The sequence below is a fragment of the Scomber japonicus genome, chromosome 14 (assembly GCF_027409825.1).
Source record: "Scomber japonicus isolate fScoJap1 chromosome 14, fScoJap1.pri, whole genome shotgun sequence".
Taxonomy (NCBI): domain Eukaryota; kingdom Metazoa; phylum Chordata; class Actinopteri; order Scombriformes; family Scombridae; genus Scomber; species Scomber japonicus.
In genome coordinates this window covers 19,767,268-19,784,044 of record NC_070591.1, presented here as the reverse complement: position 1 = coordinate 19,784,044, position 16,777 = coordinate 19,767,268, and the positions used below count along the sequence as shown (strand labels likewise).

General features: G+C 38.9%; 1 protein-coding gene across 1 annotated transcript in view; it reads right to left on the bottom strand.

Moving 5' to 3' along the window:
- The window catches only part of lrrc1 (leucine rich repeat containing 1), a 23,907-nt gene extending 7,681 nt beyond the window's left edge, over positions 1-16,226 (bottom strand). The window contains exons 1-7 of the mRNA XM_053333199.1: positions 15,628-16,226; positions 7,037-7,154; positions 6,234-6,312; positions 4,435-4,524; positions 1,415-1,471; positions 1,158-1,221; positions 423-497 (exon numbers count right to left, since the gene is read on the bottom strand). Coding sequence (XP_053189174.1) covers positions 423-497; positions 1,158-1,221; positions 1,415-1,471; positions 4,435-4,524; positions 6,234-6,312; positions 7,037-7,154; positions 15,628-15,786 — 642 coding nt within the window. The 5' untranslated portion in view covers positions 15,787-16,226. The remainder of the gene's footprint in view (positions 1-422; positions 498-1,157; positions 1,222-1,414; positions 1,472-4,434; positions 4,525-6,233; positions 6,313-7,036; positions 7,155-15,627) is intronic.
- Between the last annotated feature and the right edge of the window lie 551 nt (positions 16,227-16,777).

The following is a 16,777-nucleotide window of genomic DNA, read 5'->3' as shown; positions in this document are numbered from 1 at the left end:
ATTTATTAATAGGGAAAACATGTATACAGTTTGTAGGCCATATAATTCAAGTGACTCCTGAAAATCATTGTGAGAAGCTTGTGAAAAGAGGGTGCTATGAAAAACAGGATATGTCTGGTCTCTGGTGGATTTAGCTGTGCGAGTTAATTAAGGGCTGTTAAAGCTATTCTTTCCTCATAAGGTTTGTGTAACGCTTTCTGTTTGGGGACAAAACATCAGAAAGTTGTCATACAGTATGTTAACTACATGAATTCATCATGCACTTAAGAACATTTTTACTTCCTGATTATATTTTAACACTCATTTTTTTCAAAGCCATATACGCACTAGTGTATTAAAAACATGGAAGAGTGGTCCTATTATTAGCAGACAGACAATAACAGAGTGTCAAATACAAGAAATAAATGACATGATGAGCTTACTGCAGGTATTTCAGCCAACTGGTTTCCATCCAGCCACAAATCCTTTAAACTGACAAGACAGCCTATTGTCTCTGGCTGTGTGGGAGGAAGACATGTCGGAATTGGAAGAGAAAAAGCCGAGAAAGTAGAAGAGAAAGAGACGACAAAGAAGAGAGACATAAGTAAGTGACATGGTTCAGACATAAACACTCACAGTCAATTTAAATGAATGAAAATCAGGTTTATTGCTCTAAATGTTTTAGGCTACACTGCTTCTGTCAGGAGCACATTTATTACACAGCTTTTTATCATAGCTACTTCTAGTGAGTCAAACTTCAATTTAAAAATGGCATATCAAATGACATGACTTATAGAGCACTTATTGCTCAGCTACATTTATTCAATCCATTTATTAAAGTTAAACCTGAGATAATGATAAATTCAGACAATATCCAACAACATAAATAACTGTGGAAAAAATCAACAGCCATGTCACTGCAGCCCGACTTTGAGGGTGAATGATTTACTGACAAATCAGTCAGAGTTGGACCGCTCACATAAGATTACAACTTAAAACCAAAGCTCAAAGCAGATGGTCATCCTCCCATCTGCGTGATAAGAGGTGAAAGCTGTTCTCGAGGGATGCTAATCTAATCGTACATGACTAGAACAAGGAAATGGGAAAAGATTTGTTCTGCTCATTTTGTGATGTTCTACGGTGTAAACAAGTTTCCCAGCACCTAGAGAGAGACTTACCAAACTGTATAGTTCATTATTGCCTAGGTCCAGTTCCTCTAGTCTGTGAAGCAGTGATAGCGAACTGTTGAAGACAAATGCAAGGAAAGTTTAAATGAAACATAAGTCAAAATAAAAATACAGACTTGCTGCTCGTTCTTTTTTTAACAGGGAGAGGCTGATCTTTGACATAATGCTCTGAAATGTACATTTATTTTGGAGATTTAACATAAAACAACATATATGCAGCCAGACGGTGCAGTTGATTAAATACTTACTCTGGTAGGAATGTCAGCAGGTTTTCTCTGAGTTCTAGTGAAACCAAATTGGAAAGGCTATAATGACAAGGGAAAGTAAAGATGATTATATGTTTCTGAAAATGCAGTGAAAAGCATAAACTCTCCTCTATACGGTTTCCACAGTATAGGTAATATTATACACAATGTTCCCAGGGTTTCAAAAACCTAGAAGAAAAAAAAAAAAGCTAAAAATGGTTGTAAAAGACCTCCTTGATCAGATATCTGAGAACAGGAAGTATTTTGGAGGTATGTCAGTCTTATCACGGCTATAAAATCACAGCAGCATAAACAACCACTGCTTACTCAAATGAACAGCAAAAGGCCTAAATGGCCATCAAAGACCAAAGTACAGGGTTATCTGTACTGTGTAATGTGTAATACTGAACATGAACCCAATTAATGAAGGATTTTAGGACAACAGTGCAAAGTCTATCTTGTTTGTCAGAACAATGACTAAATAATGCCACATTCTTTTAACATTACAAGGTTTTAAGTACCAAACGGAAAAGGATTAAAATTTAATTTGCTAAGATCTTTAAACTGTGGCAGCAGATTCTTTGACAGTGGCATTTACAGTTTACATTCATAATGTGAGCAAATACATGTTACCCTTTGAGACTGAGCCCGCAGGTTTAACAGAATTTGGTGGTCATGTTTGAACTGGTTCATAATTTAATCTACGTGAAATCTCTCTTGAATGACAGACTGACAAACTATGCAACACAGCACACAACGCCTCCTTGTTTTTAATCTTGCTTTGTTGTGATTTGTTTCATTCACCACAGCAGATCATCAAGCTGCAGTCTGAGAGACAGACAGTATCTGAATTCTGATTTCAGTCGTCAGCTGAATGATAAAAACCGAGTGTCTCGGGTTTACGTTAAAGACACTTTTGTGTCAGCCAACACTCCCATCTCAGCAGATAAACCACTGATGTCATTTAACCCCCAGAGCATTCATCCTATCCACTTCTGAAGAGCCACGCCATGTTGCTCCAACTGTGTTATGGTTTTCATTACCTTCTTCCCCTGACAGCCAATAGGCCTTTTCACACTGCGTTATGCAAGAGAGATATGGGACATATGTGGGGCACATGCCGTACCATGAGGAAAAGGGTGTGGGGAGATCTCTTGACCTTAAGCTGACTTAGTTGCTGGGAAAATTGTATATGTCATAGACATAACCCCAAGAGACTCTGTGCCAATGTTTTTGAGAGGGATTCAAAATTAATTCTATATACGTTAAAAAACACTGCAGAGGATTTAAAGAGGGCAGATCACAGATCAGAAGTGTCAATTATTGACATTTCTAATGCCACATTCAGTATAAAGCAACTTATTGATTTTTAGTTTCAGCTGGAAGCTTATTTAAAGTATTTTTAGTCTTTTGCGTGAAACCTCATTTAGGTTTTTCATTAAAGATTAAACAGACCATCTGAAAATTGCACAGTATTATTTCAAAGTCTACAGTCCTGACTTATTAGTAAAAAAGGATCTAAAAGAATCATTTATTGTATCAAAGAGCCAGTATCTCAATCACCAACCATCCATTATATGTCAGACATTAAGCAGTAACATTTAATTTATGGCACAGAGGCAAGCCAAGATAAATGTCAGTTAAGTTCAGCTGTTTCATCTAATTGTTAAAATATGCCATCAACACCACCATCTCCATACTGGACAGTGTCTGTGGATGTTTCAACATTAGAAAAGTAACCGGACAAAACACTTTATACTGACACATTTCATTAACATGATTTTATGTTAAAAAGAGGATTTTAAAGAGGTAAAAGGATGCAGCAGTGGCAGAGAAAAGCTCTGGACAAAACCATCCTAACATCAGGATATTACAAACATTTCTGAACAAAGGGGACATCAACATTCAGTATTTTATCCTCATATTTTGTCTTTAAATCTACCTTCTAAGAGTTTCAGATCAGCTTCCCCTGAATTCCAAAGTTCTACTAAAAACATCCCTTGTGGCAATTTGACCTAAAAGCACATAGTTCTGTTATTAAATCCAATTATAATGAACCCAAAAATGAGGCAGACTTCATAACAATAATAATGTTGGCAGACTGTGGATTATATGCCATCTCACAACAAGCTTTTTGCCTTTTATGAACAAAGACGACGCAGCCAAAGAAAGGACACTGACTGTGGGGAGTAACATGATTGGTATGTTCTCAACTCAAACGGTGGGGGAAAAAAAGTGTTAGTCTGCAGTGACATTTCAGAAGAAACAGTAAGAGGGGGAGAGGGGGAGGTAAAAACACAAACACTCAACAAGCATCTTTTTAGCTAAAAGGAGAAGTGTCACCATGTGTTAATTGGCTGTGTAAATTAACCCCCCTAAGTGTGTTCAGTAAAAACAGCAGCAATGGACAACCTCACCAGTTTTACACCAGTTTGAAGTCTTTCATACAGAATATACACATTCACTTTTCTTTTTTTTAAAGACTTTTTTCAGCATAGACGCCTTTATTAAGCAGTAGACAGACAGGAAACATGGGAGAGAGAGGGGGTGTGACATGCAGCAAAGGACCTCCGGCCGGGATTTGAACCGGGATCGGCTGCGTATATGGCATGCACGCCCATACACATTCACTTGAATCAATTGTTTTTTTTAAACACTAGACTGTTAAATACCTGTAAGCAAAAACCACAGAAAGGTGGCATTAAAACAGCAGTTATTTGCTCAACATTTGTATGGTGCTTATTTAATTAAGTTCACTTATAATAAAAAATGATATCAAAATGGAAAGTTAGAAGATGCAAAGAGACATTGGGGATGTTGTGTGAAAGAGTATATGCACCTCAGCCTACTAGTTTATCAAGATGTAATAAAACACTACGATATTATCCACAAGATGTAAAATTCAACAAGTTACAGACATCCAAAACACAGTTTGCTCAGCCAACTCTGTGGAAATGTTTTACTGGCCGAGACTAGACGCACCCATTATGTCAAGACAGATGAAACACAGTGCGTACACTTACTTTCCAATGTTATCTGGAAGAACTTGCAATGAAATATCATTGATGGAAAGGCAGGTTAGATTCCGCAGCTCTGGAAAGCTTTCCGGTAACCTAGAAAAATAAGAGAGAGGGCAAAATGCAACAGAAGAGTACACACAGAATGATACATGCTTTAAATATTTCAATATGTTTGGATGTTACTATGTTTCTGCTGCAACTGTAAGTAATCCTGAGTAAGAGTTTGGCAACACTTGAGCTATAAACTTCATAAGTAAATACAGTGTACATCTGGGCTTGTACCAATCGAGCTTTGACCTTTGTCTTTTTTTTTTTTTTTTTTTAAATCAAAAAATTGCTTCAGTCAATGGAAGTTGTGATTGCACAGGTCCATTTGCTAAGTGCACCTCAACATTTTGCAGCTATTTGCGATGCTTTAATTGCAGCAGATGTACAGTACGTCTCCTGCAAGAATGCATCAGCTACACCAACAGCTAACAGTACGTGCAGTCCCAGGCCTGCTGATGGGACGTTATGTGCCCATGTTCTTCTTTCTAAACGTTCAAAGAAGACAACTTGAATAATTTCATTTGTCAAGTTTACTTTGAAAAACCATTATCCTTTTAAGCATTGTGGACTGGCCTGAGACTACTTATGTAATAGATGCAGTCAAACTTTGTTCCGTAACAACAATATAATGCCTCTTGCATCCTTTAAGCGCTCCACTGTGTCTTTCAGTGTCCCAAATGTGGCCGTGTGAGAAGAAACCACTGCATCTGCCACTCATTTCATTTGTAAAATATTACAGTTAGGAAGTGGGAGGGGCTGCTGGTTCCCTACTCTGTATTCCCACTTTAATGTAACAATACTACATGTCTATACTATGACCACCAGCTTCCATTAGTTCAGCTTCATTTTGGAGCAATCACATTTTATCCTAATTGTGCAAATGGCACTTGGCTTATTTACTAAAGAATCAGATACTTTCTAACACAGCTGTTTATCTTTTGTACTAATGATTAGGTAGATGATTATGAATGTGAAGGTGAAGAGCTAATTTAATACAACACTGTGTTACAATACACAACACATGAAATGCTTGTTTCCCTTCTGAATAATGTGCAAAACATTCTTGTACTTTATATGCTGGAAAAATACAGATAAGCCCTTTAATACTACTATCAGTTTAATGATTTACAACAAAGTGGCATCACATTCCTGCTAACCCACAGCTGTAACTAGACCTTTACTGTTTTGCTGTTAAAACAGGACTGATGTGGAAAATTAGGTTACTACTGTGGAAAAAGAGCGCGTGTGTGTGTGTGTGTCTGTGTGTCTGTGTGTGTGTGTGTAAGCTTGTGTGCACTTTAAAAGTATTGAACACCGATCCCTTTGTAATACTATTCATTGTAGCCTCCTAAACTATATACTGCAATGTGGTTTTGCCCCCACTGAGGTGCAAATTAGACTTTGTCCCACCCACACAATGAGAAGCGTGCAATGTTCAATCTGTCACAGAGGCTGCATGAATGTTCATAATAGCAGGAAAAACAACAGAGGATCTTAGATGGATATTTTATTTGTCATTGAAGATGTCCTCTTTGCTTTTGTTATACCAACATTTATTGTATCTATAATAATAAACAAGGCTGTTTATCTAGAGGGCGTTCAATAAGCATCAAGTATCAATAAATGTGGAATATGAGGTTTAAGCAAATACTGGCAACTGAATGTTTTACAATTAAACAATATTAAAGTAATAATTATATTTTCCAATTTAAAAAGCAAACATAATGTGTAAAAAAAAAAAAAAAAAAGCCTACCTTGTTAATGGATTTCCACTGAAATCTGCCACTTGGAGGGCTTTGCAGTATGAAATGCTTTCTGGAATTTCCATAATATCTGTAAAAGAGAAAGAAAAATGTTAGGATTGAATTCACGTCTAAAAATGTGTTCTCACTTATATCAAACATCTCATATCGAAATGTTAAACCATCGAAACAGCAGTTTAACAATGCAACAGTGCACATCTGCATGCAAAGATGGTATTTAGTGGTAAATCTAATGTGGGATAAACCTTTTATTATTCAATATGTTACCCAGCTTTCACTCTCAGTTCACTCTCAATTAAAAGCAAATAAAAAAAGATTTAACATTATTTCAAGCACTACCACTTTATTTTGACTTGACACAATCAAAACCATGTGTGTGCATGAGTGACTGCTCTATCTTTTAACTTAATAATCCTCCTGATTTGGTTTCATTTTACAGCCACAATTCTGAACAGCTGCTGTGTTGCAGTAGAAAGCTCAGCAGCGCATCTTCACTAATATGATGTTCAAGGTCCGTGCAAACATCTTCAGGGGTTTCTGGCTTATGGAAAACATACTTTTATTATGCTTTATGCTCATCTGCTGCATCAGCTTAACTGATGAGAGTAAATCTGTCAATGTGATGAAATTAGTTGAATTTAGTGCTGCCTTGCTCAATTATTCAAAGACATTCTGGAGAAATTAACATTATAAATGCAGCATAAGCAATATTTTAAAATGTTATAATAATCTTTCCAAGAGACGATATATTATCCGTTTTAAAAGCTGCGGTGCATCGTGTTTTTCTGTCTTACCATTTCGTGAAACATCAAGTTCCACCAGCTGCATGAAGTTGGCGATTTCTGGTGGAAGTCTCTGGATCTCATTGTCACTCAGGCCAAGTTTTCTTAGTTTCACCAGCTGGAAAAATGGCTGAAATGTAAAAAGACACATGCATTTAGTTTTAAAAAAAGGGGGTTAATCAGTCAAATAAGTAAAAGTGAACTACGAGTGTGTAAAATTTGTAATATTATTCTCATATATCCTCAGTAGAGACTTTCAGTACTTCTTTCTTCCCTCTCTGCGTGTCTTATCTGACATTACACCAGTTACATCATGATGACTGCATGGCTGCTCTTTACAGTTGATTACATGTATTATTAGTTGTGATGTGGCAACTTCAACTTGTAATGTACTCAGACAGCAAGAAAAAAATTGACAAAATGACTGTAGATTACTTCAGAGGGTTTCTGGAACCAGCAGTTTAAGGCTTTCTTCATGTCAAAAAGCTTTAGCACGAGAACATGAATATGATGATGAAGACTTGCTTTCATTCTTGTTTTATCAGCTCGATACGAAGCTACTGTTTTCATTATTTCTTTGTGATGAGTAGTAGACAAAAAGACTGCACTTTTTGTTATCTTTGACTGTGTAGCTGTTGATGAAAAACATAATGATAAGTCACAAATCTATAATAAATCAGCTTTAGTGGCATTACAACAATGTTTTTCCCTCTTGTTTACTTTTAAGTCTTTGCTCCATTTGTGCACTCTTAAATTATAGCAAAACATTGAAGTTGGCAGATTGGATTTGTAGACAAAATAATGAATAATGAATGTTTGCTTATCCACCTTCTGCCCTCAGCTATAAAACTGTAAATAATAATAATAATAATAATAATAATAATAATAATAATAATAATAATAATAATAAAACAATAACAACAAATGTCCTTAATGTGACTTTAATTTAAAAGACGTTACATGTGTCAGTCTAAGCTCTCCTATGCCCTACTCTCCCCTCTCCTCTGGCACTATGAGATTAAACACCAGCCCTCAGATGAGCACATATCTACTAACTTATACATTCATGTGGAATGGACATGGTCACAGGAAGCTACGTGGAAGCACACAGATCTTTTTCGTCAGTCTCTGAGAATGAGCGATCCATCTGGCACGCTTTAAAAAAGGTAAAAGCAATTATCACATGCATAAACTTGACGCCCCTAACATGAGCGGGCAGAACCTTGTCTGTGTGGTGGTGAAGCAGGTCGTGTACAATGCAGCTTCAGGCCCCCTTAATGTGTATTTTTACAGCTATTACTAACTGTATCTGTCTATGAGGGCTTGTTCCTGAATGTTTAAATAGCATTTAGCTGTCAGAGCTGCTAAACCCATTACATTTATTATTCAATCAATCAGTCCCTTAAGTTGTTGGTCAAATACTGGCTGACATGCTGAGTGCTTTCTACGTCTGTGTGTGCCCACGCAGTACGTTTCAAAACACATATTTTTTGTCTAAATATGGCTAAATACACAACCTTTCACATGCACCAGCCCGAGGAACCCAACATCAGCTGCGTGTTCCTGCCAATACTTCTCTAAACTTCAGAATCACTTGTAAAATGGCATGAATTCATTTTGGGTGCTGGGTGCTGGGTGGTGTGTGTGGTTTTAAAAACTGGTAGAGTAACACTTCATGTGAAAGGTCAAACTTCTTAAGGTTGCAGAAAGAAGAAAACGTGTCTTAACTTTTAGACTGAAACTGAACCGGTTTTATCCTTTAGTTCCCCTTTTTATTACCGGACTGTGGAAGAGCTGTACGATCAGGTGAGCGTAAAATGATTTGCCGGGCTTCCTCCTCTCAAACGTCAATTATACAAATCATCAGCTGAGTGAGAAGTGAGATTTGTCCGTCTAATTGCTGCATTTTTAAAAGAAAAGCTGCATCATTATACACACACACACACACACACACACAACAACACAAGAAAACAGTATGATAGGCTTTTTATTCCACCAGCACGGTTTCCTTGGATATAATTACTACTTTTGTTAACAGTATCAGTTCCACCTGTGCTTTTCTTGCCATGATGAACTAAAATGTTGCTAAAGTGAAAGCTGCCACCCAGTGTATCTGACTCTTCAGTTGACGGTGCTTTGATCTTACTCCACATGAAACTAGCACTGCAGTGAGGGGGCACACTTTGTTTCACTGTGTGTGTGGAGCTGATGAACAAAAAGGCATTAAAACAGGACAGCCTCGCACGTCAAATGTAACACTTCAAATGTAGGTTGTCAAAAACATCAGTGATAATGTGGACTGGAGTATTTATAGAAAAGAAATCACAAGCACATGACTAATTAAAATAAACTGGGCTGATTTGGGTAAAGCCTTGATGTTTTTGCCTGGAGGCTGCCGCACCTCAACAAGGTTATGATGAACTTGTGCCACTACCAATGATATTAAAAAAGAACTGAAACTAGAAACACTGGAGGAAAAAAAAAAGGTATAAAAGTTGTAACTACATGCAGCACATAATGCAGACATTTAACAGCTGATCCAGGCACAGAAAAAAACATTTAATGTGTGCACAATAAATAAAGCCTGAGAGTCCAAAAGTCAAACTGCACCCTAAAAACACAATGCACATGTCATTAAGACGTCTTAAGACAGTTCAAACAACCTTTAATCCGTCGTTTCATCACCCGAACAAACCTACGCTCAGTTATGAAACGTCGTCTGAGCTTTTTGCATCCAAACCACGCTGATTTCACTTTCACTCAGAACAAAATGTCTGGTAGCAGTCTGAGTCTGCTACGTCAACGTGCACAGCTCACACAGATCTGTCTCCTGATGATATAATCAAGGAAGTCTTGGCTTGTGCAGACTTGTTCATGTCCAGAAAACTTGCCTGAACTGTAACAGATTAGGATAATAATGCGGGTTTCATTATACTAACACAGTGCCACCCTCAAGACTTCCTACTCCTCCAAACTTTGCCACTCCTTCGTGACACAGCTGGAGGCAAACACAGGCCGAGTGAAGAATACATCAACCATTCTCACGACTCCTGAGTCAATGTTTGAATCTTTGGTTTCACCTTCAGCACAGGAGGCCGCACGTGGTTTGGGGAGGGGAAAGAGAGCAGATGGATTATAAAATGTGTTTATCAGAAAATGTAAAGAAGATGTAAGCTTGTAGTTTAGTGCTTTTATATTTTTCTGACAAACATAAATGATTATACTAAGAAAAAATGATGTCAATGTCAGACACTGGGGTCGACTGCTTAGTGCTTAGTGAAGTCAAGTTAAAGGTTCACAGGTTAAAGGTTGTGTGTATGTTATGTGCTCATACTGGACTCATACTGTCTGACGTCTTTTGTTTTCGCAAGAGCATCATGTTGCAGATCACCTGACAGCAACTAAGTCTGTTTGACCACCGGCTTCCTGCTCTGGGATTCATACGACCACTTCACACGTTATGAACCCTGCAGCGTCCTGTCTCAAACCGGATATCACTTCTTCTTCTTTTCCATCACTGCTCTCACAATGTGTGTTTAAGGTTTTTTTTAAAACACAAGATGACATCTAAACAGCACATTCAGTATACTACCAGAGACGTTCAAGAAAACCAGTACATTTGAGTAGCTGGAATTGGAACCAATTCATTTTTGGCATTTTTATTTTAAAACAGAACTGAAATGATCAAACAATTACTAAAATACAAATGACTTTTTTTTAAATTGATTGACTGACTTGTCATTTCAGATTTAACCTTATCACCATTTATAAACTGCAAATTCTACCAATGTTAAATTAAAAGGAAATTGAACGAATGTAAATGAAAACTCAATCAAGTCAAGTCGGTCGGAGTCATTCACACCGACACCTCTCTGGCTCACAGTTTCAGTACAGCTGTGCTCTGTCTGGAAAATGCATTCATTTTTTAAAAACTGGGCAAACAGGCACGAGCATTTCAACAACTCTCTGCAACTCTCGCATTCTTGTGCTGGAGTCGGCTCCTCGGTCTGACTGCTGTTTAGTCAGCTAACGACTCCCTATTTACAAACCAGTCTGATGGTACATACCGTCAGGGCCAGATGCTTAAAGGGAAGCTTTGAATAAACAGAAGAGACGCGAGCTATTGTTTGTTCATTCTCTCCAGTGCCTCAGTGAGCACCAAGAAGAAATGAAACAGTCTAACTAAAAAAAAAAAAAAAAAAAAAGAGAGAGAAATAATGTGTAGCTGTTAAATACTATTAAAAGCTTCATGTCTGCTCCACTTCTTGGTCAGCTGATCAAAACCATCTGCACAAGTTCAACCTGCCTCATCTTGTTGTAGTAAAAAACACACCTTTGCTGTTTCATCTCGACATTAAAAGGCGGCCCGGTGCGTGTTTTTATATGTCTGCTGGTTGAAACGACTAACTTCAAATATGTTCCTGTGTCTCGGCGTTGTTGCATCACCGTCTGCGGGGTAATGCAAGTAAGCGCTCGGTGTTTAGCCACCTCCGAGAGCAGATGTGTTAAAGCCTGAACAGAGTGACGCTGAGCTGGACACTGATGCAAAAGCTTGATCCAGTTTCTTGGGTTCACTCAGCAAAGTACTGATGACACTGGTGTGACGCGCCAAAACAGCATAACACACACACACACACACACACACACACACACACACACACACACACACACACACACACACACACACACACACACACACACACACACACACAGCTCCTCTTGTCAGGCATGCAAGATAATCACTCGTCTATCTTCTAAACATACTTAGAATATTTCTGCCCTGAGAACAGAGATTACAGCACGAGTCATGATGAGCAAACACCTGCTGCTGATCACATCCTCACAGACACAGACACAGACACAGACACAGACACAGACACAGACACAGACACAGACACAGACACAGACACAGACAGACACAGACAGAGGAGAAAAAAAGAAAAAAAAAAGGGTGAATTTTATCATCAGGTGTAATGTCTGTTATCTCTATGTCTACGTTTACTGTTTTATGCATCTGTGTTTTCCAAAATTCAGGTCAACGATTCATTATGACTTCATTAGAATACAACCAGCACATACAATGGCACGAGCCAGGCCGACAACAACGCTACATAATGCGGTCTTTGTTTTCAGTCAGAATACCTGTTCCTGAGCTTTTCTGCTGCAGACAAAGTAAGCAGTGTCACACAGACAGCCATGGGAGGTCGCTCACATAATCTCTGTTTCTATGGACAGGCCGAACCCAAAAATATCCTCTTTTTTTTTTCCCCCTCCCTCTCTTATGAACTGTAAACTGTAAAATCTCCACAGATGAATACCATATCATCAATGCTGCTTTAACCACTTATTTATGGTTGAGGGATTTGTTCTTGTTATTTTTTTAAATTACACACTTGTCAGCGAAGGCACAAAAGAGTCCTTGAGTGCAATCAGCTTTACACCTGACCCTCCATGCCTTCAGTTATATGAGGTCAGGGGGGATCTTGATGGGTCTAATCCTTACTGCACTCTCTATCCACTTGTCAGGAACAGCTGTAAACCCACATCACTAAACGTCCTCCTTTACTTGTGAAGATTGCAATGAGAATACCTTGATTCTTTTTTTCCACCAGCTTAAAATACACTCTGCGGAGCAAAACTCAAGAGCGCCTTCAACAACAAAAAACCGGTTTGGCCGCTGAAGTTAAAAGGCACTAATGCTGCAAAACCACAAAGTCAGTCAACCTTTCAGTGACTGCAGCAGCTCTAGGGTATATGTCAGAAAGACAGCGCAGGTCAGACTCTGTTTCAAGCCCTGACAGAGAGAGAAACGCTAAATGAACCGACCCTGGCCCGATGGGAAATAACATGCAAATCCTTTAACTAGTATCCCACTTAATCCAGAGCACTCGGGTCACAAGAAGGCCGAGCTTGAGTATCCCCACCTCAGCGAGCCTCTCAGTAATTCGACCAGCAGTCCTCCTTCGTGTTCGCTATTAAACTAAAATAGAGATACCGTGAACAGACTTGATGAACCAAAACACTATTTTTATTTGTTTGCTACTTTTCTCTGTTTTATATGATTATCAGTTATGTGTTTTATACTGTTGATTGGACCTAAAAACACTTTTCAGTCTTTTCTGACATTTGATAGACGAGATAACTCATTAGAAACATACCTGAGGATTAAAAATGTTTATCAGTCTTAATATTGAGACATGTGACTAGAGAGACCTTATCAAAATTGAGATTTCTCTCCACTAACTGAACATTTTCCAGAGATTTCCGTCACATTTCATGTCCTTCATCAGAGGAAGGAGTTTTTTGTTTTTTTAGCTTTTTTTTGTCATGTCCAAGGTCAATAAAGCACCTTGAAGCGTTAACATTATTCACCAGGAAAACAAATATCATCAGTTATTTGGAGAAGTGAACGCCTCTTCCTGCTTGGCAGTCACATCCACATGACGCTTCTCTAATTTCATATCAGCCTAGCGCTGAATAAATATTGCTCTGAAGCACAATTAGTCTAACCCTTTTAACCATATGAAGCCACTGAGTCAAAAATATTACGACATTTCATTAAGCTGAAACAATTGGTTCATTATTCAACTAGTGGAGCGATAGAATATTACTTGCCAACTATTTTTACGACTGATTAACCGATTATGTGTTTTTCTTTAAAGCAGAAATGCTGAAAAAAAAATGTGTTGGTTACAAGTTCCCAACTGTAAATATTTGCTAGTTTTCTTTGACTGCTGTGATGATAAATTCATCTCCTTAGGTATCGGACTGCTCACATCAACTTGGGCTGTTTTCTTACAATGAATCGATAAATCAAGAGAAATGTTTGTAGCTTTTTTAAATAAAACATAATAAAAATATCATCCCTAATAACATCTGGTTTAGCAACACTGTCCAACTCTTCTCTCTCTGTAAGTCTATGTATTTGATGCTCTCTGTCAGTCAGAAAGCTTCAGTGTTGGGGACAAAAGGTCATGAGTATTTCTGACCTCAGCATGTGATCACCTGCACAAACAGGTTGGACAAACAGCACCAAACACAAAATCAGGGCTTTGCAGTCATGGTGTAACTGAACACAGTCGACCAGTGATCTGAAGGGATCGTCCCCCACGGGTCAGCACGCATGTAATCCGCAGATTAATTACAAAATGTAATGTTTCATTTGAGGCTAAGTAAACAAACTGTCACTAACAGGGATTTTAAGAGTATGAACCGAACCAGCATTTAATGTGTCCAAAGTGACATCTACAGATGTGCTTAAATGCCGTTTAGCTGCTGGCCAAGACGTGTGTTCATGTTTGTAAGTTATCATCGAGTTATGATGATGTGGAGACGGGCTATTTTCATTCACCACATGTTTAAAGGAAGAAGGTATCAAGTCTTATATTGCATTTTAATTTAACAATAGAGTACTTCATTTATGGCCATGGGCAAAAGTTCCTGGCTTTAAGGACAAAAAGTAAAGTTATATTTGTCTCTTTTTTTTGCTGCCAATCCATGACTCAAAACCATGATATGATCCAAACCATATGTTTTCTGATGTATTGCACCCCTAAGTTGCAGCAGGCTATGAACGTTTGGGACCTTGGCTGGATCATCCATATCAAGCAAGTACCATGCTGGAGGGATGTGAAAAGAAATTACGAACGTAATATATAGTTATAGAGCACCTGATTTAGGTTTTATTTGACATTATTCATATTACTAATAAGAATAACAAGAAAACAATTGAAAAGTAGCTGGTACATTCAGTGCTGTGGAGAGACAGTTTATTTCACTTTACTGCCAATAGCAAATATGTTCAAAGACCATTTAACTAATCCACCCTCCTGTGTGGAAAGATAGGCTACACCTTCATATTAGGTTCATTTATGTTTCTGAAAACAACAGAATGATTTCAAACAACCTTCACACTGACTTACACACTGTCTCCATGTGTTGTTCCCTTACACCTTCACGTCACCTCACCTGACCTGTGATCACCCAGCTGTAGAAATGGTTGCTTGCATTAGTCATTATTGGGCCTGCCTTATTTACTTAGTGAGACATACCCTGTGTAATGGTTTTGTATGTAGTTATCATACAGGCTGATTGACTCACATTTAACATGACATGCCATTTGTAGGCCTGCATCTATCCATGGTGTAAGGTGTTTCGTCTGTAGTATGTGTGATGTGCAGTCTTTAAACTCTGAGTAAAATTCACAGTTTTACATTTAAATGGAAAGAGGAGGAGGGGAGGGGGCATTTCAATTGTGGTCACCCTCGGGCACCACTCTGTGTTAATCCGGGCCTGTTTGGGACACCTGTGACTGCAACAAAAAAACATGTTCCCATGCATGCAGTGTTAACCTGTTGTGGGAGGTGTAGTTGAGAGGAAATTTCCACCTACACAGGGTGCATGTCTTGCTGATCTTGCGTAATTATTGTCCCCAGGTCCCACCGGATTCTCACGGGAAGCCTGATCAGCTCAGTCCCGCTTTAACTGCTTCATGTGACCAAACAAACTAAAAAAGGTGCCCCGTGTCTCCACCGGCCATTAACACTAAACTAGTGAGCGGAAGCTTATTTTTGTGTAAGGGGTGTTTTTTTTCTTCTTCTTACCTTGGGCAAATCTCGGAGTTGGTTGGCATCCAGCAACAGCTCCTCCAAACTCCGTCCGTAGCGGTAGATCTCATCGGGCACATACAGCAGGGAGCAGTGGCGTTTATCGATCATCTCCACATGACGGTTGCACCGCCACAGGGGGATACAGTGAAACATCACGGGGGAGAAATCTCGTACCCGGGCGATAAACAACCAGCGAGGAGGAGGAGGGGGGTGTTGGTGGTTGTGGTGGTGGTGGAAGAGGAGGAGGAGGGGATGCAACAGATTGCTACGGCGGGACAGTCCTGCACTAAAAACACCGTCAAACACAAGCAAAGCGCTGTTGATAACGTTACCGAGCTGCCTTCTGTTGGGTTGTGGCGAACATGGGAATGACTCTCCGTCGTTGTCTCACTTTGGTTAGTTTGTAGGCACCTGTTTTGGTTTTTTTCTCTCCTCGCGCCCCCCGCCGCTTTTTTAAAAAAAACACCTCTTTTTTTACCGTAGAAACCACAGGCTACATCTCAGTGTAAAGAGGAGGGTAGCATTGTCGGTTCTTTCCCGTGTCGTCCCGGAGTTTATTTCCTCTCCCGTCCAGTTTCTGACCCGGAACATTCACTCCCTCATTCCGATCCTACGTCATCATCCCAGGCTGCTCCTCCCTACTCCCTCCCCCCTCCCCCCTCCCTCCTCTCTCCTTCCACCGGTCCCTCCTGTGGATAGTCCCGTCCCGCGCAGGGCCGCTATGGCCGGCCAGAGAGGACTGATAGCTGCCCGGGGCCCCCTGGATGATGGACTACACTGAGCAGAAAAAACTCTGGACCTCATGTGTGTATTTAAAATATTTAATTGTAATGGGGGGAAAAAATCTCTTCAATTTAGCTTTTAATTTGCTTTTCTATCAGTCACTACTGCACTTACAGTCGTATTTTTATTTTTATTCTTATATTCCATCTCATATTACATTCATGTTTTTATTTATTTCCTTTCTTTTTTGTTTCTTTGTTTTTAACATTGTCTTATGTGCCTTTTATGTGAAGCACTTGGTGTGTAAAACACTTTGAGTTGAATTTATTGTATGAATGGTGCTACATAAATAAAGTTATAGTTATTATCATTTAAATCTGAAAAAAAACGAATTAATGATGAGAAAAAGCAAACTAAAGTG